The 22,389-nt window shown below is 40.6% G+C and overlaps 2 protein-coding genes across 2 annotated transcripts; one reads left to right on the plus strand and one right to left on the minus strand.

The window, feature by feature from the left end:
• Positions 1 to 456: 456 nt before the first annotated feature.
• Positions 457 to 14,299, minus strand: LOC118021297 (hydroxyacylglutathione hydrolase, mitochondrial-like). The gene is made up of 3 exons (XM_035021402.1): positions 14,261 to 14,299; positions 12,809 to 12,933; positions 457 to 1,204 (listed from the first exon to the last, which is right to left on the minus strand). Exons 1-3 carry the CDS (start codon positions 14,297 to 14,299, stop codon positions 589 to 591), a joined length of 780 nt encoding a protein of 259 aa, XP_034877293.1. The 3' UTR covers positions 457 to 588.
• Positions 14,300 to 20,322: 6,023 nt separating this feature from the next.
• On the plus strand, positions 20,323 to 20,965 carry LOC118021362 (40S ribosomal protein S23-like). The gene is given in 2 exon segments (XM_035021439.1): positions 20,323 to 20,554; positions 20,757 to 20,965. Coding segments are annotated over 2 exon segments (441 nt in total).
• Positions 20,966 to 22,389: the final 1,424 nt, after the last annotated feature.

Below are 22,389 nucleotides of genomic sequence, written 5' to 3' on the forward strand. Positions count from 1 at the left end.
TCTGTTTGTTGCTGCAGAAGAGAAATTAATTGGTTTTCTTTGACAATAATTTGATGTAAACTGGGATGATTTTGTTCAGGCAACAGTGAAAAAACTTTCATAACAGCACTGAGGAAGATTAGGGTGGGAATAATGGTTATTGTTGGTTGATACCCATATCCATCTCCACTTCCTGGCTATATCTTAATTGAGGTAACCAGTATGACTCTTCACGTGTGTGCCGGGAGAAACTGTCACACCCAGTTCCAGAGCAAGGCTATTTTGAACAAAGGGTAATGCCATCACCCTCATTAGGGTGACTGGTGCTGGAACCCAGACCTAAGCTGATCTGCAGGTGGCAATTCCTCTGGTCCCAGGGACTGGTTCAGGAGCAACACATAGGTTTTTTTTGAGGGTTTTTTTTTTTCTCTCTTATAAATATGCATTAGAACATCTGATAACACGGGCAAAGGGCTTTGAGATTAATTTAAAATTAAACCAAGACTGGATTTCCTGCACTCCTGGCAGGAAATTTATCTAAAACATCTGAATACCCAAATGTCCTTGAGAGTGGTGGCGGCCATGGGCACCCCAGGCCCCACAGCCGCCTCAGTCCCGGGGCACCTTGAAATGGTCCTTCTCTTTGCAGATGGCCCTCATGGTGGTCACGGGGTCAGTCTCGCCAGCATGCTGCTGTACGGTCTTCTCCCTCACTCTCATGAACGGGTTGTAGGTGAACTCCTCCTTGATGGTGGATGGCACCGTGGGCTCCCCGATACTGTACTTCTCCTTGGCCCAGGCCAGCTTCTCCTGGATGGCAGCGTTGTTGGGCTCTACGTGCCGCGCGAACTTGAGGTTGTTGATGGTATACTCATGGCCACAGTACACTCTTGTGTCTGGAGGGAGCCGGCCCAGGATCTCAAGTAGGGTTTTGTGCATCTCATCCGCTGTCCCTTCGTAGAACTTCCCACAGCCAGCCACGAACAAGGTGTCACCTGTGAACACAGCAGGAGGCTCAGAGATGCTGGGCTTGCTCACAAAGTAGCAGATGTGTCCAGAAGTGTGGCACGGTGTGGACAGGCACTTGACGTTGAGAGACCCCACCTGCAGTGTGGAGAGGTGCGTGACCTTGTGAGTCAGGGCCCCGATCCGGTCATCACCCCCGCACACCTTCAGCCCAGGCTCCAGCTTGACCAGCTTCTCGTTCCCGCCAGCGTGGTTAAATCTTTAAAAAAATAAAATAGGGGTGCCTGGGTGGCTCAAATGGTTAAGCATCTGCCTTCGGCTCAGGTCATGATCCCAGGGTCCTGAGATCGAGCCCTGCATTTTGCTCCCTGCTCAGTGAGGAGCCTGCTTCTCTCTCTCCCTCTGCTACTCCCTCTGCTTGTGCTCTCTCGCTCTCTGTCAAATAAATAAGTAAAATCTTTTTAAAAAATAAAAGATGCATACACTTTTTTTGGGACATGGAAAAATATTTAATGTCTGTAGGTTTGCCTAATCCTCCCATTCCTGTTTTGATTTGACAGCCTCCCCAAAACTGGCAGTACCAGAGAAAATATGGGCACTTTTTCTCAGCAGGATTTAAAAACCATTAAGGCCCTAGTTTTCTCCACTTGGAAATGATTTCATGCGAGATCATTCAACAGCATACCTCAGGCCTCTCTGCTCAGGGAAAAAAGCTTCCCAGTTCTACAGGACCCTTAGGTCTTCTCTTCTTCTGCAGCCTAGTGCTGGGAACTGTGCAGGTGGAAATTGTAGTAGTCTTGGGCACTGCACAGGTAGCCCCAAAAAACAGTGGGGAGCATCATGAAGGCAGAGAACTTCTTGTAGCCAATGTCAGCTTGTTGCTTGGCAGTTGGCAACTGCCTCTAGGACTTAGCTCCCTATGTGAAAGAGGGTACAGCACGCCCAGCACAGCACAAATCCACTCACTGAGCCAGATGCATACATTTTTTACATCATAGTCAAATAGATTGTTTTTCCTTATGTTATTCCAACTGCTCAAAATTATACTGCATTTTCGATTGATCAATATTTGGACAGCAGCTTTATTTGAGTTTTGTTTGATTTTCTGGAGCTTCTAATTCTTTCTTTTCTTTCTTTATTTTTTTCCTTTGAGAAATGGAACATGCCTGCTTCACCACATCCAAATATCTTCCAACAATTTATTTATTCTATGTGTAGCATAGAATTTATTTATTTATTTATTTGTTTGTTTGTTTATAGTTTCCATTGAATACTTGCTCTAATTTGGAAAGGCTTATTTCTGGGGTCGCCTGAGTGGCTCAGTTAGTTAAGCAACTGCCTTCAGCTTAGGTCATGATCCCAAGGTCCTGGGATTGAGCCCCACATCAGGCTCCCGGCTCAGCAGGGACTCTGCTTCTCCCTCTGACCCTCCCCTCTCTCGTGTGCTCTCTCTCTCAAATAAATAATAAATAAAATTTTTTTTAAAAAAAAGAAAGAAAAGCTTATTTTTAGACCTGCAGCATTAGCAATCATTTGGGATTTCTGTTGATTGAAGACTGGGTTAGTCCCATGTTTTCTGTATTCCAGGTCATTTTCTCTCTGATTTCCCTCCTTGTTTTTTCTCAAATACGACAAATAACTTCCCACGAAAGGGAACTCTGAGTCTTTGAATATCTTTATCTTATTCTATTGCTTACTTGACAGTTTGACTCCAAGTTTCCAACTCCAGAATATCTCTGAAGTTCTACTTGGGCAGACTTATTCCTACTGCCACTCATTGTATCTGCATTGTGGCTTCCTTCCTTCTGTTTAATCCATCACATAATTTCATCTCTTTCCTGACTTCCATAAATTAAAAAAACAAAAATCAAAAAAATCTTTCATCTGTTGGTGATTCTCATCTTATTCTCTTCAGTCTTATGATTTTATTTCCTTTTTTGATTTTTATTCCTTTACTATCATGTTAATTGCATCCAGACCAAAGAGTGCAGTTTGACATTCAAATGGGAAGCCTTTCCCTAATTCTTCTGATTTGGATTTAAAAAAAAAAGAATTCACCTGTCTGCTTCTTTTCTTTTCTTTTCTTTTCTTTTTTTTTTTTTTTAACTATTTACATATTTTAGACAGAGAGAGAACACAAGCAGGAGGGGCAGAGGGAGAGAAAATCTCAAGCAGACTCCATGCTGAGCATGGAGCCCGATGTGGGGCTAGATCTCATGACCCTGAGATCACGACCTGAGCTGAAACCAAGAGTCAAATACTTAACTGACTGTGCCACCCAGGAGCCCCTCACCTGTGTACTTTTAGCTCATTGTGAGATCTAACCACTTATGTAGTTATGTAAAGTTGAACTATATCAGTGGGATGTCTTCTTTCAGAAATATTAGGCACTTAGCATTTCAGGATGGTTTTAAAGTATTACCATAGACGTCATAGGAATTTACTTGTCTATTTACTATCAAAACATTTAAGGAAATAACTGAATGGGTATTCCTATTAAGCATTGGTAACAGCCTGAACTTTTTATAGCATTGATAGAGTATGACTTGGGATGAAATCATATTAGTCCGGAACTCAGTGGGTGAGTGGAATGAAATTACTTAAATTATTTATATTTTGTTATTATAAGTAATCCATTATAAACATAAAACTTAAAAGCAGTGGTGTGCTAGTAAATATTTAACAGCCAGCTCTTTAGGGAAAAAAGTATGTATAAATATATGTTTATTATAAATTTGTATAATATGAAGGATGTGTGGTGTACAATTTACAAATAATGAGAAAATGGTAAATTACAGAAACTTGTACCTTCCATATAGCTAATGGATTCTTAGAGCATGCTTGTATTGATTTTTACTAAATTTTTGTATCTCTAGCCAACATATGGTTGCAATTGGACTATGATTTGACAAATGGAGTTGCCTCTCAATCTGCTCTTTTCCTAATAATTCTATGGTCACTAATTCTGACCTATGTAGTCAATTTTTCATGACAGCTTTGCTTAATAACTAACTTGCAAAATTACTGAAAAATTTTTTTTAAATTTTTTTTTTAATTTATTTATTCATGAGAGAGAGAGAGAGGCAGAGGGAGAAGCAGGCTCCCAAGAAGCAGGGAGCCCGATGTGGGGCTCGATCCCAGGACCCTGGGATCATGACCTGAGCCGAAGGCAGCCGCTTAACCATCTGAGCCACCCAGGTGCCCCCAAAATTACTGAAAATTTAACAGTCAGCTCTCGCAAACTGGTACAAGCCAACTCTAGTAGCCCACTATCTATAACTTCCAGTTCTCTGACCTAGGTATCAAAATGAGGACCCATCTACCTTTGTTATCCAAATAATACTTCTCTGAGGTCATGAAAATATCTTTCTTCTCTGTAATCCCTGCTCTGTAACCATTCCCCATCTCCTACCGTAAGAAATCCATACCTCAGGAACTTGGTGGTTAGCCCTACTTAGTGATCTCCAGAAGAGAAAACTAGAAATTCAGCGGGTCCATCAAGGTGGTATATTGGGCTAGGGCTAGGCTGTTGCTGATGTCACAGCCACATGGTGGCACTATTGAAACACAGGTATCACAGCTGCCTCAGTACCCTCCACACACCAATCCCATCCCCCAGCTTGCTCCGAACCTTGCAGAACTTGACGGTGAACCAGCCTACATCTCTTCTAAAAACCTAGCAACCCTCTCCCCTTGCATACACAGTTCCTTTCAGCACAGGAAATTCCATCAATGCAAACAAGCCCATTGGCATGCGGCTTGCCTAAAAGTGATGTCACCGGCCTTTCCTGTTCCATCTGTCCCAGCAACTTCACTTGTTGACCACTGGTTTTTAGACCTTGTCATTTATATGTTACTGGGAGCCTCACTATCTCAGATTTACCTGTGATGTAAGTAAATATTTGAATACCAGTCCAGGGCTTGGGGAAGCTCAAGCCCTTTTAATAATTTATGTGTCCTTACTTGCCTCTTTCTATCTTTCCCTGTCCACTCTACCCATGTGGCCTGCCAGATTTTGGTCTCTGTTAGATCCCAGTGGAAAAACTCCATTCTTTATCACCTTCCATAAGAAATTCAACAAAACTCAACACTTTTGTATTTGGGCAACTTCATCGAAGTGGTCCCAATTTCATATAAATATCCCAGGGAAGGACTCTAATTGGCCCAGCGTGGGCATGTGCCTACCATGGGCCAGTGTATGGTCAGGAGGATGAGATAGTATAACTGCTAGACTTATACCACAGGCCAACTTCTATGATGGGGGAGCAAAAGTGGCAGCCCAGAACCACGTGGAGTGAGGGAAGTATGATATGGTAAACAAAGGAAGAAGAAAAAGCATTAAATTTCCTTACTACCTACAGCCCATTGACAAGTCCTGGAAACAGGCAGAGTGACCTTCCTCTAGGGACTCAGCTGCCTTGATGTTAATACTTTGCTAAGGGCAAAACACAATCTTAGCCTGACCCTCCAGGATCCTGTAAGTCTACTTTAACATATAAAAATTCCTTTGGAAACTTCCTTTATCTCTACCCCCCTCCCCCAAGATACGTGTTGGCAATCATCCCCCAAGCATATGACCTACTGATACACATCTGAAGGCTCTCATGACTCAGGTTTTATTAGACAGTCATAAATGACCTTTTCCTAACAATAGGTAGCCCCCTCAAGGTCCTGGAAACCTTGCTTCCAAAATTCCTTAGAGACTTATGCTATCCCTACCCCCCTCCCAACCTGAAAATATATAATGGGCCACTCCTCATGACCCCAGTGCCGCTCTTTCTGCCCATGGGTCCTGTCCTTTAATAAAACCACCTTTTCGCACCAAAGAGTCTCAAGAATTCTTTCTTGGCCGTTAGCTTCGAATCCTAACATCTTTTCTACATCAAGTAGAATACTCCAGGGGAAATGGGGAAATGGTACCTGAAGATGAAAGACAGAGTGCTGAAAAAACAAAAACAACAAACACCTGCTTCTGGTGGAGATCTGGCCCTTCCTGCCCTTCCTCAGGGCTAGCTCTTTTTGGATGTTTTTACCATTCCTGGAGAAGAACAGGGAAAATAATGCTTTGTGGGAAAGAATTTTAAAATGAACACATATTTAACATAAAGTAATGCCAAAGAATGTCCTTTGAAGTATTCCTTTGACATAGTTGCTTTTCTATTATGAAGGTTAGATTTTTGTACAATTGGTATTCGCAAAGTGGAGCACAATTTTTGCATGCTTTCAACCCCTCTGACATGCGGTATTACTTTACGTTTTCACTTAATGTCTATATGTTTATTAATTGAATTTAAGTAATTATTATTATTTTTAAAGATTTTATTTATTTGTTTTTGCAAAAGAGAGAGAGAGAACATGAGCAGTGGGGAGGGGCAGAGGGAGAAGCAGACTTCCTGCTGAGCAGGGAGCCCGATGCGGGGCTTGATCCCAGGACCTTGGGATCATGACCTGAGCCGAAGGCAGATGCCCAACTGACTGAGCCACCCAGGCTCCCTAATTAAATTTAAATTAAATAAAAATTTTTTTAAAACAAGAAAGAAATCAATAACTGTGGTGTAGAGTTATATTAAGGAATTAGGCCTATGAGTCATTTATGATCTAAACCCTGCCTCTACCACTTACTAATTGTGGAACCTTGGGCCAATCACTTAAGCTCTCTGAGCTCACTAAGAAGCTCATGAGTATAATTAGCATGATAACAGAGTTCATATGTTTGTTGTGAGGATTAAATAAAATAAAGCATGTAAAGCACTTGGGGGACAAAAGTTTTCACTTAATGTGATAGAATAATTTAGCACCTTCAGTGGAAACATCAAATCAGAAGATGCCTTATGCCACTTAAGTCGAGGCAAAATAGAATAATTAAATAATCTCATTGCTGTTCCCTCACTCTTACTATACCAGCTATATAATGTTGTGTCTTACAGCCTTCTTCTTCTCTAGAAATTCTGTACCAAAATATGAGACATAGGTCGTGGAATGTGAACTGTTCTGATAATGGGAAGCATTAAAGTAGTTCCCTTCGTCCGACTGAGTTTCTGGAATGCCCAATGCTGTTTGAGTGTCTCATCACTGGAAGGCTATCTTGTAGACTGTATCTTTGGAGCCTACACATTTTTCTTCCAAAAAGGAAGTGTGCACAGCAGACTGGGTACTCATACTCCCGGCATACATGAAGACTCTCCTTTTAAAAACATACAGCGTGGGGCGCCTGGGTGGCTCAGTCGCCGGGTGTCTGCCTTCAGCTCAGGTCATGATCCCAGGGTCCTGGGACGGAGCCCCACATCAGGCTCCCTGCTCAGCGGGAAGCCTGCTTCTCTCTCTCCCACTCCCCCTGCTCGTGTTCCCTCTCTTGCTGTGTCTCTCTCTCTGTCAAATAAATAAATAAAATCTTAAAAAAAAAAAAAATCTTCTTTTTGGGGTAAAAAAAAAACCAAACCACAGCACTTGGATTGTTTTAATGCGATCAGTTTCCAGATTCTCGACTTCCACACATCTCTTTCCTCAACAGCCGTCCTCCCGAGGGCTGCCAGACCTTTCCATGTTCACCCTACTTCTCTCCTAACTTGAGTCTTCTCTTGGTGCATTGCTCCAGGCTGTAAAAATCTGGGAGGAACTTCCTAAGTGGATAATGAAACACTGCCTCTGAGGGGGCATCCTCCCCTTCCCCACCCCAAAATAAAGCAAAGAAAGCCTCAGGAAAAAGCACTTAAGTCTTATTTTATCTAGGCAACAAATTATTGGCAAGTCTCCACACCTTATCTATATCTCCTCTGTCCCTGTCACATGGAATTAAGATTCGAAATGATATTATCCTAATCATTTAAATTTTAAAATGATAATAAGTCTGATTTAGCCGATCAGTTTGACAACAAAGACTGGCTTCAAAAGTGATATATATATGGAATAAGTTATATATATAATATATATATAACTGATTCCATAAACCAAATGAGATAAACCTACAGCTCTAAGGACTTGATAAAAAGTGAAAGTGTATATTCAAATTACAATACAGCAGGAAGTACATTCTTTACAATAATTTAAACTCAAGGTGCAACATTTTTAATTATTTTATTGTTTTTTAAGATTTTTATTTATTTGACAGAGAGAGAGAGGGAACACAAGCAGGGGGAGTGGCAGAGGGAGAGGGAGAAGCAGTCTCCCCTGCCGAGCAGGGAGCCCGATGCGGGGCTCGATCTCAGGACCCTGGGATCATGACCTGAGCTGAAGGCAGACGCTTAACCAACTGAGCCACCCAGATGCCCAAGGTGCAACATTTTTAGATATCAATGTAAAATATTAAAAGGGATCCTATATTTTTCAAAATTCTTTCAGGATTACATATGCAAAGAATTTTGAAGATCCCTGGTCTCAAGAATGGAAACTACCTCAGCAATTTAAACTCTTCGTTAGGAAAATGTAGCCATATAACTTACAGCTATAATTAACTATGAAAAATCTCCCATTTAAAAGAAGGATGTAAAAGAATATAACATCTTAGTAAAAATTCATACTTAACTAAGCTAACATTTTTCTTATGTTGACTTAATTTTTTTTACTCTTGAGTCTAATCAAATGTAGGTTTCACCCTGTTAAATATAGAATTTGGCCAGAGGACATACTAAAGCTTTCCCTCGCACCATCTTTCAGCCTGTTTGTTTATGCTAGGTGGGAAGTGACTGGTGCTTCAGCTCTATTTTCCTGATATTTAAGCCTACGAAGCCTATATTTGAACCCCCACAGACCAAAACTTTCCGATTACAGTTCTCCTGGTGGTGGTCCTCCCCACACACTAAATATCAAAGAAGAAAATAGCAATTTTTCCAGACTCTGGTAGATCCCACGACTTTTTCGACCCGATGGAAAAGAAAATTCCAAAAGCACTGTAACTTTTACCATCCTCTTCTATCTCTGCTGCTTAGATATCCTTAGGGTCATTTAACACAATACGATGCAAAATTAATTACAGAGGTTTGATTCTATTAAATTGCCAGATGGGTTTACTGAGCTAGAGCCAAACTGGTTTTTCTACTAATTTGAATTTTCCTCTCTGTTTCTAATAACTGGAAAACGTTGAAACATATAAAGACATTGTAAATCCTTAGCAGCACTGTTTTCTCTGCAAACGTACCCTCTTATCCATTAATTAGCGGCCAACTGAGAGCAAAATTTAGCCAGGGACAGAGAGACCACTGAGAGCTGGAGAGAGGGAGGAGGAGAGGGGGCTCCAGAGGGCAAAGGGAGCTGTTTGGAGACAGAGTGAGTGTTCCAGGGACACACTTCCTATTGCACAAACTTGCCTTTGGCCAGGCCAGTCCTAGAGGACAAGGCCTTCTTTAGCCACCATATTTGGCCTCATAACCTTGCTTGGGGGAGTAGTAGTCATTTCTTGATATGCATTTGGAGCAGAGGGTTCACTTGAATTTTATTTTTCTTAGTTTAATTTTTATTTTCTATCTGTGTTGTGGGCAAAGCCCTTACAGTAACAAATTGGCCCAACTCTATCTTTGGTGACAAAGATCTAGCTTTCAGAAAGATACTCTGGCTATCGGACTTGAGGGCTTTCTCTTATTTCCTCTTGTTTTCACAATACATTCAATGTTCTGGCTGTTCCAGCTATGTTTTATGTTTGCATCCTGTAGAGATTTTCCTGCCCACTTATTTGGGGAAGAAAAACTCCATCAATTTTTTTTTCAAGAAAATAATCCCCAAAGGGTAATTACATGTTTCCTGGGGTGATAGGAACATTTTCTAGTCTCATCAGCAGAGACTGCTGAGCACAGTCCGTGCACAGTGAATAATTGGTAATGATGACAAAGCCATAAATAAGCAACATTAAGAAGGTGTGGATTCATTATCAGTAGATGATGCAATGCTGAACTTGGGTACGGAGAAGACACAACTTAATTATTCATGTAATATATTTTAAAATGATAAGAGAACCATTGGTTTGTAGAGTAACTCTTTGCCAGATTAAATGAAGATTTAAGTGCAGTTAAGTGCATGCTTATGCACTTGAGAATAGACAGAATCCTTTAACCATTTCATACTAGTAAGAACATTGAGGTCACTGAGAATTCGCTGAGACTTTGTCTACACAAAGCCTCAAACTGGTCAGTTTTGAGACATGACTTACAAATCTGTTTTCAGTATCATGTACAAATAACCTTAATTTTAAATATCAACAGAATCTATTTTGTAATTCTTCTGCAGCCCTAAGAAGATTCCCTCAATGCCTCCTCAGGTACTACTCTTGGTACTCCAGGTATTACTGAAAGCTCCTGTTTTCCCCAGCCTTCTAAGGTTAAACTAATAAATACTAAATTATATTCTGGCTTACTTCTTCAAGGTACCAAATCTAGTTTCCCTTTAAAGAATAAGAGGATAGGGGTGCCTGGGTGGCTCAGTTGGTTAAGCATCTACCGTCGGCTCAGGTCATGATCCCAGCGTCCTGGGATCAAGTCCTACATCGGGCTCTCTTCAGCGGGGAGTCTGCTTCTCCCTCTGCTTGCCACTCCCCCTGCTTGTGCTCACTGGCTCTTTCTCTCTCTCTCTCTGACAAATAAATAAATAAAATCTTAAAAAAAAAAAAAACCCACAAATTTAAAGCATTTCCTTTGATGAACTTCTGATCAAGATTGGCAGAGTGAATCCACTCAGAAGGAATATCCCAATGGTACAAACCACCTCCTACCTTCCACAGCATAACAGAACGTTTAGTAAATTCTATTTAAAAGACAACTCCAAGCTCCGAAATGAGATGGGTAAGGTGGAATACAAAATATAAAATGATATGTCTCTATGCATGTATTGAGAAATAAGAAAAATGATAAAGTTAAATTTATATCTTTTGGCTTACAGAGAAGTTCATGATATATTAAGTAAAAATAGTAAGTGGAGCAATGTGTATAATAGGTTCTATTTCACAGAAAACAGGTAAACCTAAAAATCATTCAATTTCTCTTTTTTCTCTGTGTGTGTGTGATGAACAAATTACATAGGTTTGATTATACTACATAATTTGTGGAAAGATATGTATTAATCTTGGGCGCCTGGGTGGCTCAGTTAGTTAAGCGACTGCTTTCGGCTCAGGTCATGATCCTGGAGTCCCTGGATCGAGTCCCGCATCGGGCTCCCTGCTCGGCAGGGAGCCTGCTTCTCCCTCTGACCCTCCCCCCTCTCATGTGCTCGCTCTCTCTCATTCTCTCTGTCTCAAATAAATAAATAAAATCTTTAAAAAAAAAAAAGATATGTATTAATCTTTTAATGTGCTTACCTTAGACACAGCAGAGATAGAATAGAGAGATGGATCAATTTTTTCTTTATATAACTTTGCATTATTTCAGTTGATACAACCAGCCTGTATCATTTTATAATTTGAAAAACCCCAAATTAAGGAAACTATAGAAAATTACATGAGGCTCAGTTTTACATAGTTTCTAGTTCACGATTCATTTGTAAATGTTCTAAATTTTATCTAATTATAAAAGTAATCAATATTCATTTTAGGAAAACTGAAAAATATAGAAAATCACACACACTGAGAATAAATATCATTAATAATCCCAAACCCTAAACATAAACACTATGAACACTTTTATATAATCATGTCTGGTCTTTTTTTTTTTTCCTATATGTGTGTATGTGTGTATTTTTTTTTAAGTCACATACTGTGCCTACCCCACTTTTTAAAAACCTAACAAAAGCAAGTGTTCCCAATAATCAAATATCCTTCTTTAGCAGTGATTTAGTGACCACATTGTATTCTACAAGTGTTATTTAGGATTAGATTGGACTATAACAAAATAACAGTGATTTAAATACAAAAGCAGGGGGAAGCCTAGCTGGCTCAGTCGGTAGAGCATGCACCTCTTGATCTCGAGGTTGTAAGCATGAGCCCCACGTTGGGGGTAGAGATTACTTAAAAATAAAATCTTAAAAAAAAAAAAAAACCCCACAAAAGAAGGCAGATCACTGATAGTAGATTGGCCCCAACAAGTCATGGCTGGCTTCATCATTGCAGGGTCCGGCACAAAATGAAAATGTGGGTCCTCTTGTTTAAAAAGTAGGAGAAATCCCATTACAATACTAAAATATAAAGATTCTTCTTCTCTTCTAAAAACTGTCTCTTGACTTGTCATGGTGTTTTTGTATTTCCTATTTAATGTTATTCTTTTTTTTTTTTTTAAAGATTTTATTTATTTATTTGACAGAGAGAGACACAGTAAGAGAGGGAACACAAGCAGGGGGAGTGGGAGAGGGAGAAGCAGGCTTCCTGACGAGCCGGGCGCCCGATGCGGGGCTCAATCCCAGGACCCTGGGATCATGACCTGAGCCGAAGACAGGTGCCCAATGACTGAGCCACCCAGGCGCCCCTTTAATGTTATTCTAAGTAACAAAATAAAGAAAAATCTGGGGCGCCTGGGTGGCTCAGTCGTTAAGCGTCTGCCTTCGGCTCAGGTCATGATCCCAGGGTCCTGGGATTGAGCCCCGCATCGGGCGCCCGGCTCGTCAGGAAGCCTGCTTCTCCCTCTCCCACTCCCCCTGCTTGTGTTCCCTCTCTTACTGTGTCTCTCTCTGTCAAATAAATAAATAAAATCTTTAAAATAAATAAATAAATAAAACAAAAGAAAGAAAAATCTAAATTGTTAGTATGAATTTTACCCTTCATCTTTATATTAAGTAATGCCAGTTTTAAATGCAAATATAAAAATATTTCATTTATATGGGCAATCACTAAAATCACATAATTCATGTATCATAACTTGTGCAAGTATTTGTACCTTGTTCTTACCGGGACAGTAACAACGTTACACAAAATTAAATCAACTGTTTTTATTTTACTTCTTGATATACACACCTTCTACCAACACTCTCTATCTTCAGCTTACTAATGAGTAAGAAGGACTGAAAGGAAAAGAACTGTGGGTGGTTTGTCTTTCCTTTTCCTTCTATGTCGTCATTTCCAGGGTAAGGTGTTGACCACTACAGGAGAGCAACATGAGTCAGAAATGATACAGCAGGGTTCCTTGATTGTCATGTTTCTAGAAATGCCATTGCCTTCTCTCTGCATAGCAAGTTCTAGTTCAAATGGAAAGTGTAGCCTCTCAGGGCTGTCAGAGACCCAGCTAAATCAGTTGTAGATGTAACACACTTTCCTTGAACTCTCTGAGTCTTGCTGAACTCCAGCTCATTGTGGAACCACAGGAATTCTGAGCTTTTGAGGCTGTATGCAAACAGAGCAACAAGGAACAGCAAACTAGCATATTGCACGCACCCTCTTCTCACGCACATGCTCTGTTGCTCTATCAGACTTCACTTACAAAACACAACTTCAAAGACAAAATTATTAAGAATTTCGAGATGGCGACAATAAAGTGTTAGGCCAAGCTGGAGACCTCTTAAGCAAGGGTCGTGGTATGACTGCATAGTTCACATGCCCATGAAGCTGGCATGTTCCACCAAGTCTGAAAGGACATGAATTCCTTTTATCTTTTTGCTCCTTTAAGCTCCATGTGGGGCTTCCGCCCTCAAGGTCAGTTCATGATCTAAATAGGCTGCTGGAGTTCAACATCAGCAGAAAGGAGAGAGGGAGAAGTGCAAAAAGCCAACTCTCTAGGCTGAATCAGTGCCCTTAAGGGGCCTTCTCAGAAGCCCAGCTCTGCTTGCATCTCATCAGCCAGAGCTTAGTCATGGGGCTTTGCTGTAACTTTAAGGGCTGCTGGAAAATGGAGTCTTTTTGTTGGGTACACTGCCACCCTGAATGAAATCAGGCTGTTACTAAGAAGTAAAGGTTAATTGATAAGGATAGGCAACTAATTGTCCTGCCAAGCCAACATAAAGATGTGATTTATTTCATCAAACCTTGATTTTTATTTATGGGGTTGTTTCTGACTTTTCACCATTAGCAACATCATTTACAAACTTTTAAATTGTATAGTACTCTAAACTTTTAAAAACTTATTCCTAGACAACAGGCACATGTCTTTGGAAGAATCTTTCTGTTTATTAAATCAAACTAAACAATATGTACTTAATTAAATTTGCAATGGTTACAACAGTTAAAAACAACAGTTTTTTTTTTTTGTAAAAAAAATGAACAATTAAATGTTTATGTTGTTATTTATTCCTGACATAAACACTGCATGGGGCAAGGAATAGCTAGCTAAAGATAAAGACACGTTAAATTATGTGGCCTTTATGATCCCCTGATCCTGTATAGTACTGTTAACTTATGCATGGCTAGATGACAAAAAACAAAAATGATATAAGCAAGTCCTGAAGGTTGCTGATTTTTTTGAAGACGACTTACTTGTATCTGAATCAATCTTCTGTCAATATCAGGATCCATTGGATCATCTTATGCTAATACTATCTATTTCTAATATTAAATATCAGGATGCTTTCCATAATCTTGTGCTAATGTCATCTAATTCTAATATTGAGTACCTGGATGCATTGTGTCATCTTGAATTAATGTTATCTACTTGAAACATACCAGAACACCAGAAATGAGCTATTGCTCATTTTTACGTTGGCATTTGCATAGCATATAATCAGGCTGTTCTTTCACTGGTGAACTCATTCTCTCTTCCGTGCTAGTAACTCAAGACTAAAATAACTTGAATGTTCTTAGCTCATTTGTTTTGTCACATCTTTGCCAAGCTTATCAAATTATTTCCAGATGAAATGAAAAAAAGATTTTATTAGCCTCCAAAACATTTTTATTTGAAGTAAATAACTGTGAAAGAATTTACTTACTCTATTTTTTAACCAATTCTTAAATGACAAGAACTTGTAATTTATTAAACAGAATGGCATCTGCATATTCAGGTTCTAATGTGTGAAGTTTTTCTGAATGAATTTGGGTACAATTAGATTTCTTTCAGAAATGGAACCATTAAAATCTGAGTATTATGAGCAAACTATTATTTATAGAGTATCATTCTACATACTCTAACATTTTGTCCTTCACATATAAATATCTGGGTATATACACCATCTGAGTGTATAAAATTGAACTACCCGTACACCTTTAAAAAATTAAAGTAAAACATAAAAATGTCTATAAAAAGAAATTCATTAGAGATTTCAAAATATCCGTAAGTGCTAAATAAGGTTTCCAGAAATCAGTGATTATGCTGAAACGTGTCACAAGGGGAACTGTTAACAAGTGTTACTTTGCCAAAGGTAGGAAGATTGCCAACCTTTAATTGGCTTTAAAGTTGGTGTTCTATCAATGGTGTATTGTAAAAGGTAATAATGCCCACATTTATGATCTAAGTCTGAAATGGGAACTCTAGATTTGACTAACTGTGGCACTATGCACTAGTCCTTGTAATTAAAAATATTCGAACACCTGCCTTTCAAATTTGATCAGGATGTTTATTATTATGTTTTTATTAACAACAACAACAAAACAAAAGATGTTTGTCCACACTTCACAGTCAACCACCCCACCACCTTGTTTTGCTATACATTAACTATTTTGTTCTAATGAAAAATAGCTCTAATGAGAATAGCTCTTTCGGAAATAAGTCAATCAGAGAAAGACATGTATCATATGACCTCACTGATGTGAGGAATTCTTAATCTCAGGAAACAAACTGAGGGTTGCTGGAGTGGGGGTTGGGGTGGGAGGGATGGGATGGCTGGGTGATAGACACTGGGGAGGGTATGTGCTATGGTGAGCGCTGTGAATTGTGTAAGACTGATGAATCACAGACCTGTACCTCTGAAACAAATAATATGTTATAGGTTAAAAAAAAAAAAAAGAAAAAGAAGATAGCAGGAGAGGAATAAATGAAGGGGGGAATCGGAGGGGGAGATGAACCATGAGAGACGATGGACTCTGAAAAACAAACTGAGGGTTTTAGAGGGGAGGTGGGCGGGGGGATGGCTTAGCCTGGTGATGGGTATTAAAGAGGGCACGTATTACATGGCGCACTGGGTGTTATATGCAAACAATGAATCATGGAACACTACATCAAAAACTAATGATGTAATGTATGGTGACTAACGTAACATAATAAAAAAAAAAGAATAGCTCTTTCGAGGTTGCTGGGACGATGGGATTCTACTGAATGAAACAAAAATCTGGCATGGCATTATTCTTTGCATTCTATAAGGGAGGGTGTCCTCATTAATCAATGCAAATGACAGATCATATTATCTTTAATAAGCAGAGTCAACAATGCTCTGCCCACTATTGGCTTCTGGATTTCTTTTCCTTTCTTTTTTTTGGCTTCTGGATTTCTGTGAATTCTTGTCTACTGACACTGGTGCTGGGACAGAACCCTTAAATAACATGAACAAACAAATACAAAGTCAACTTTTGGTCAAACCTTTAGGAGGGGAAACCCCAACAGAAAGATCACTTTCAATAAGTGTGAGGCTTCAGAGTGGGAGGAAGATCCAGAGAGGATTTCTGAGGGAACTCTGAGTATTTGGTATTCAGTATTCAGCTGATTACCTGGTAGTTTTGTCCTGCTGACTTGAATGGCTTTGTGGATTAGACATCGTGTCCAGCTTTTCTGACTCTTGCAGGTTACTGATTCATCAGACTGCCTTTCTCTACCAGCTACTCAGTTTCCACTGTCTGATCCTCCTACTCCGAGTGACAGCACACATTTCATATTTTAGCTCATTGGCCATAAGAAACCAGCAAGGTGCATGCAGTGACCGTAGCTACAAGGCCCCTGTGGCAGACGGTGTTGGCTGCCTTACCAAGGTCAAACCTCCTCTTCCATCTTCCTTACTGGCAGGGCTGCCTCCCACAGTAGAGGCAGACAATGCCAAGTACATGCATTCTCAGCCTCTCTTGTGACCTTAGTCCTGGACTGTGATATAAGGGCAAGTCTGCTGGGAATTTCTGGGAAAGAAAAGAAAGAAGAGTTTCTCCCCACATCCCACCCTAGCCTTTCTGGTTTTGATGTGATTGTGTAGAAGGGGTGATGCTTGGAGTCCAGGAGGCCATCTTGTGACAATGGTCAAGAAATTGCAGAAAAGCCAGCTTCGAGCCTTCTGGACTTCTGCTGTATGATAAAAATAAGCTATTTTTAAAGCCACTATAATTTTTGAAAAAGATTTTGTTTATCCATTTGACAGAGAGAATGAGCAAGAGTACAGCAGGGGGAGGGGCAAAGGGAGAGGGAGAAGCAGGCTCCCCACTGAGCAGGGACCTGGTCTTGGGGCTTGATCCCAAGACCCTGGAATCACAACCTGAGCTGAAGGCAGATGCCTAACCGACTGAGCCACCCAGGCAGCCCAAGCCTCTTTAATTTTTATTTATTATTTTACTTCCACCCAAAAGCAGCATTACTAATATTCACTCTTTTTTATTTTTAAAAAATATTTTATTTATTTGACAGAGAGAGACACAGCGAGAGAGGGAACACAAGCAGGGGGAGTGGGAGAGGGAGAAGCAGGCTTCCCACCAAGCAGACAGCCCAATGTGGGGCTCGAGCCCAGGACCCTGGGATCATGACCTGAGCTGAAGGCAGACGCTTAATGACTGAGCCACCCAGGCGCCCCAGAGATAGTATTCTAAGAGGATTTTAGCTTTATTTTAGTACATATATGATTTACTATTTTAATAATTAAAATAGTTTTTAAAAATGGAAAAAATTTTTAAGTAGACTTCATGCCCAGCCTGGAGCCCAATGCAGGGCTTGAACTCACAACACTGAGATTAAGACCTGAGCTGAGATCAAGAGTTAGATGCTGGGGTGCCTGGGTGGCTCAGTCATTAAGCGTCTGCCTTTGGCTCAGGTCATGATCCCAGGGTACTGGGATCGAGCCCCGCATCGGGCTCTCTGCTCAGCGGCAAGCCTGCCTCTCCCTCTCCCACTCCCCATGCTTGTGTTCCCTCTTTCGCTGTGTCTCTCTCTGTCAAATAAATAAATAAAATCTTAAAAAAAAAAAAAAAGAGATGCTTAACTGAGTGAGCTACCCAGGTGCCCCCCAAATGAAAATTTTTAAGGTTTTTCCTCTTTGCAAAATAGAATTGCTAACAGTTTATTTGTCATGCCCTTCACCTGTGTCCCTGTAATCCTACATCTGTACTTATGACCTGGCCATCCAGTATGTGATTATGTAGACTCTTTCCATCACAAGGGAATGGGCATTATAGAGATTTGTTCCACATGAGGCTCCCCCATACATAGATATTGGCCGAGAAAGAATACTGAACACACATCTCTTAAGGCTCTGTTGGCAGTTTTGTTGAGAATAATCTGTGTTTAAGTAACAATTATTTGTTCAATGTCTATTCTGTGCCAGGACCAGGGTAGACACTGGACATACAAAGATACATAAAAGTGATCTTGCCCCAGGGTACCTGGGTGGTTCAGTTGGTTGAGTGTCCAACTCTTGATTTTGGCTCAGGTCATGATCTCAGGAAGGTGAGATCCAGCCCCACATTGGGCTCACCTGAGCGTGGAGCCTGCTTAAGATTCTTTTTTGCACTCTGCCCTTCCCTCCCCCACCCTGCTTGTACGTGTGCGCGGGTGCACTCTCTCTCTCTCAAAAAAAAAAAGTCATCTTACCCCTAAGGACAAGTGGAGAGATTGGGCAGACATACATAAAAGAATACAAATACAGTACATATATAGTGAGAGAAAAGAGCTAATGGAAGTCTGAGCCTAGTGCATGGGGAACTTAATGTATCAAAAGCAGAAAAGTAGGGGAAAAAGCATAAAGATAGAAAAGGGCAAGATAGAACAGATAGACATAAGATAAGGAGATGGTCATAAAATATATAAAATTTTATCAAGTACAGGTGCCTGGATTGCTCAGTTAAGTGTCTGCTTAGGCTCAGGTCATGATCTCAGCAGGAAGCCTGCTTCTCCCTCTCCCTCTGCCGCTCCTCCTGCTTATGTGCACTCTCTCTTTCTCTCAAATAAATAAAATCTTTAAAAAAAAAAAAGAGAGAGGGGCTTAACTAACTGAGTCACCCAGGTGCCCCTCTATGAACAACTTTGAAAGAGGTCATATGCTTCTTCAGGATATGTCCATTTGTGTATGTGTGTGGACAGTTTTAATCATTATCTGAGGTGAAACTGTAGCATCTGTAATTTCTGCTCATTATTTCTGCCTTGGGCACTATACAGCATATATCTTGTCCTTCACATGAAAGGCCTGTGTGGTTTATTTTATTTATTTATTTATTTATTTATTTAGCACAAGCAGGGGGAGGGGGAGAGGCAGAGGGAGAGAGAGAATCTCCAACAGACTCCCTTCTGAGTGCGGAGCCCCATGTGGGGCTTGATCTCACAACCCTGAGATAATGACCTGAGCTGAAATCAGGACGTTCAACAAATTGAGCCACCCAGGCGTTCCATGCTTTTGAAGAAAGTAATCAATATTATCATCTCACCAAAGTGTTCCTTATTCCTAGCTGAAGTCCATTTAAAAAATTCCTTTCCAGGGGTGCCTGGGTGGCTCAGTCAGTTAAGTGTCTGTCTTCAGCTCAGGTCGTGATCCCCAGGGTCCTAGCATCAAGCCCTGTGTAGGCTTCTTTCCCTCCCACCGCCCCTCCCCTCCACTTGTTCTCTCTCAAATAAATAAATAAAATCTTTTTAAAAAAGTCCTTTCCATTTTTATTCTGATATTTTATACATATAGAAATATTATGTACATATAGGAAGAAATTATAAACATGCATATAAATTTTTGACTTCTTATAGTTTTGATATTAATAGATATTTTAATAGCTAATAAACGTTTTACTTTAGAATAGTTTTTTTTTTTTTTTAAGATTTTATTTATTTATTTGACACAGAGAGAGAGACAGCAAGAGAGGGAACATAAGCAGGGGGGAGCGGGAGAGGGAGAAGCAGGCTCCCCCGAGCAGGGAGCCCGATGCGGGACTCCAACCCAGGACGCTGAAGGCAGACGCTTAACGACTGAGCCACCCAGGCGCCCTAGAATAGTTTTTGATTGATAAGAAAGTTACAATAACATTAACCCCCACCTCGTTTCTCCTATTGTTAACATTACTACTGTACATTTGTCATAGCTAGTGAGCAATATCATTAACTAAAGTCCATACTTTACTCATTTTTTTAAGTTTTTATCGAATGTCTAAAAATCCATTTTTTGCCACCTGGGTGGCTCAGTCGGTTAAGCGTCTGCCTTCGGCTCAGGTCCTGATCCCAGGGTCCTGGGATTGAGTCCCGCATCGGGCTCCCTGCTCAGCAGGGAGCCTGCTTCTGCCTCTCCCTCTGCCTGCCACTCCCCCTGCTTGTGACAAATAAATAAATAAAATCTTTAAAAATAAATAAATAAATAAAAATCCATTTTTCACACGCCAGTTTTATAATGCTGGTCAAAGTCCTCTTTAAGCTTTTTTGCTCAGGCCCTTGGCCCAGCAGGATGGACAAGTGTCGTGGTCTCCATACTGCTGGGAAGCTCTGCAGGCACTGATGAGATCAGAAGTGGCATGATAAACTGTACAAGAAAGCCCATTTAGACACAGCCCTGAAGGCCAACCCTTTTGGAGGTGCTTCCCATGCAAAAGGAATTGTGCTGGAAAAAGTAGGAGTTGAAGCCAAGCAGCCGAATTCTGCCATCAGGAAGTGTGTCAGGGTCCAGCTGATCAAGAATGGCAAAAAAGGGGCACCTGGGTGGCTCAGTTGGTTAAGCGACTGCCTTCGGCTCAGGTCATGGTCCCAGGGTCCTGGGATCGAGCCCCGCATCGGGCTCCCTGCTCGGTGGGAAGCCTGCTTCTCCCTCTCCCACTCCCCCTGCTTGTGTTCCCTCTCTCGCTCTCTCTCTCAAATAAATAAATAAAATAAAATCTTTAAAAGAAAAAAATGGCAAAAAAATCACAGACTTTGTACCCAATGATGGGTGTTTGAATGTTATTGAGGAAAATGATGAGGTTCTGATTGCTGGATTTGGTCGCAAAGGTCATGCTGTCGGTGACATTCCTGGAGTTCACTTTAAGGTTGTCCAAGTAGCCAGTGTCTCTCTTTGGGCCTTATACAAAGGCAAGAAGGAAAGACCAGTATCGTAAGTTTTGATGGTGAAAACATGACAATAATAAATTTTCATAAGCCAAGAAAAAAAATAGTCCTCTTTAAATGCCCAGAAATAAACATGATTCTCCATATAGGTCAGCTAGGGCGGATCTCTGCTCAGAAACTGGTTGGTGAAGAAAATTAAGAGAGGCTGGGCAACCTCAGGGACTGATGTGAGGTCCACACCCAAGAGACTATCTCCTAAAAGCTATCCACTTCTCAGCAATTCATTTAATCCTCCCCACAATTTAGGATGCAGGTGCTATCATTATCTCTATCTTTAAGAGGCTCAAAGAGATTCACTTCTCTTCCCAGGGTCACAAACCTCCAGTCCAGGTGTGTCTGACTCCGAAACACAGCTCTGCCTCCCACTTGTATATTTCAAAGACAGTATGCCATGTCTGCTATCCATGAGCTGCTCATTGTACAGACAAGATGGCAACACAAGAGCTATGTAGCCGTCTTCTGAATGTGGATTCACTTATTTAACAAACATTTTTTAAAAAACCAAAAAACAATCATTTTTACCTCCTACTATGGAGCAGAAATGGCTGCATTTTGCAGGAGGGACTTTGGATGGAAACAAAGACTGGGGGCACGGGGCCCCAGATACTAAATGTGAGTGTGAAATGTGGACATATTAGTAGTTAGTCAAATTCTTTACCTTCATTGACAGGCTTCCAAAAACAATAAATGTAGGGAAATTTTGTTTAATCATGTGATTGGAGTTGGCAATAAAGCTGGTCCCTAATTAGAAAATCAATAGTATCCAGGTCCATAAATGTGCTGTTTGTACTTCTATCTAAGGTGAGTAGGACATTTATCAGGGTTCAGAGGTAAACACATGACTCTTATGAACCTTACTGTTGACAACCACTGGTTTACTGACTAGGTTCCATGTGAATGAGAGATTATGTAAAAAAAATTCCTTTTTTAATCTTTGGATATAAATTGTCCACTTGATTGGTCAGATAATGTAATTGTAACATGGTAAACATGTAGTGATGACATCAGCCACCATTTATTGTGTCTTCAGTGCCTGACATTCATTTTTTCATTTAATCTTGAAAGGCTCTGTTAGGGAGATGCCCTAATCACAATTCCACAAAGAGTAAACCGAAGCTTAGAAAGATTAAGCACTTAACGTCAGTCATTTAGTTCTGAGCCAAGGTTTCAGCCTGGGTCTGTTTGACGCCTGCATGGGGATGGGAAGGGTGTGGTCACTTGCTTGAACATGAGCCATATGAATTGGGGAAAATATGATGATGAGTAGTTGACCTTGAGGTTCACCCTCTAGATTTTAGAAATGAAGATGACCTTCAGAGATGAAACAGACAGAAATGTCCAGCTAGTCCTGGGAGGTAATAATGTGCCATGGTCTTCAGGTTCTTTGGTCCAGATGCCAGGCTAGAACTGTAAA

This window comes from Mirounga leonina, unplaced genomic scaffold (genome assembly GCF_011800145.1).
Source record: "Mirounga leonina isolate KUSES-001 unplaced genomic scaffold, KU_Mleo_1.0 Mir_174, whole genome shotgun sequence".
Classification (NCBI taxonomy): Eukaryota; Metazoa; Chordata; class Mammalia; order Carnivora; family Phocidae; genus Mirounga; species Mirounga leonina.

What these genes read in the sequence shown, in the direction of transcription:
- LOC118021297 (XM_035021402.1), bottom strand. Translation starts at nt 14,299, where the DNA reads ATGGATCCTGATATTGACAGAAGATTGATTCAGATACAA. An exon ending in GAAGATTGATTCAGATACAA is followed by an intron (nt 12,934 to 14,260) that starts GTAAGTCGTCTT and finishes GCTCTCCTGTAG; the next exon opens with TGGTCAACACCTTACCCTGG. An exon ending in ATAGAGAGTGTTGGTAGAAG is followed by an intron (nt 1,205 to 12,808) that starts GTGTGTATATCA and finishes ATTTTTTTAAAG; the next exon opens with ATTTAACCACGCTGGCGGGA.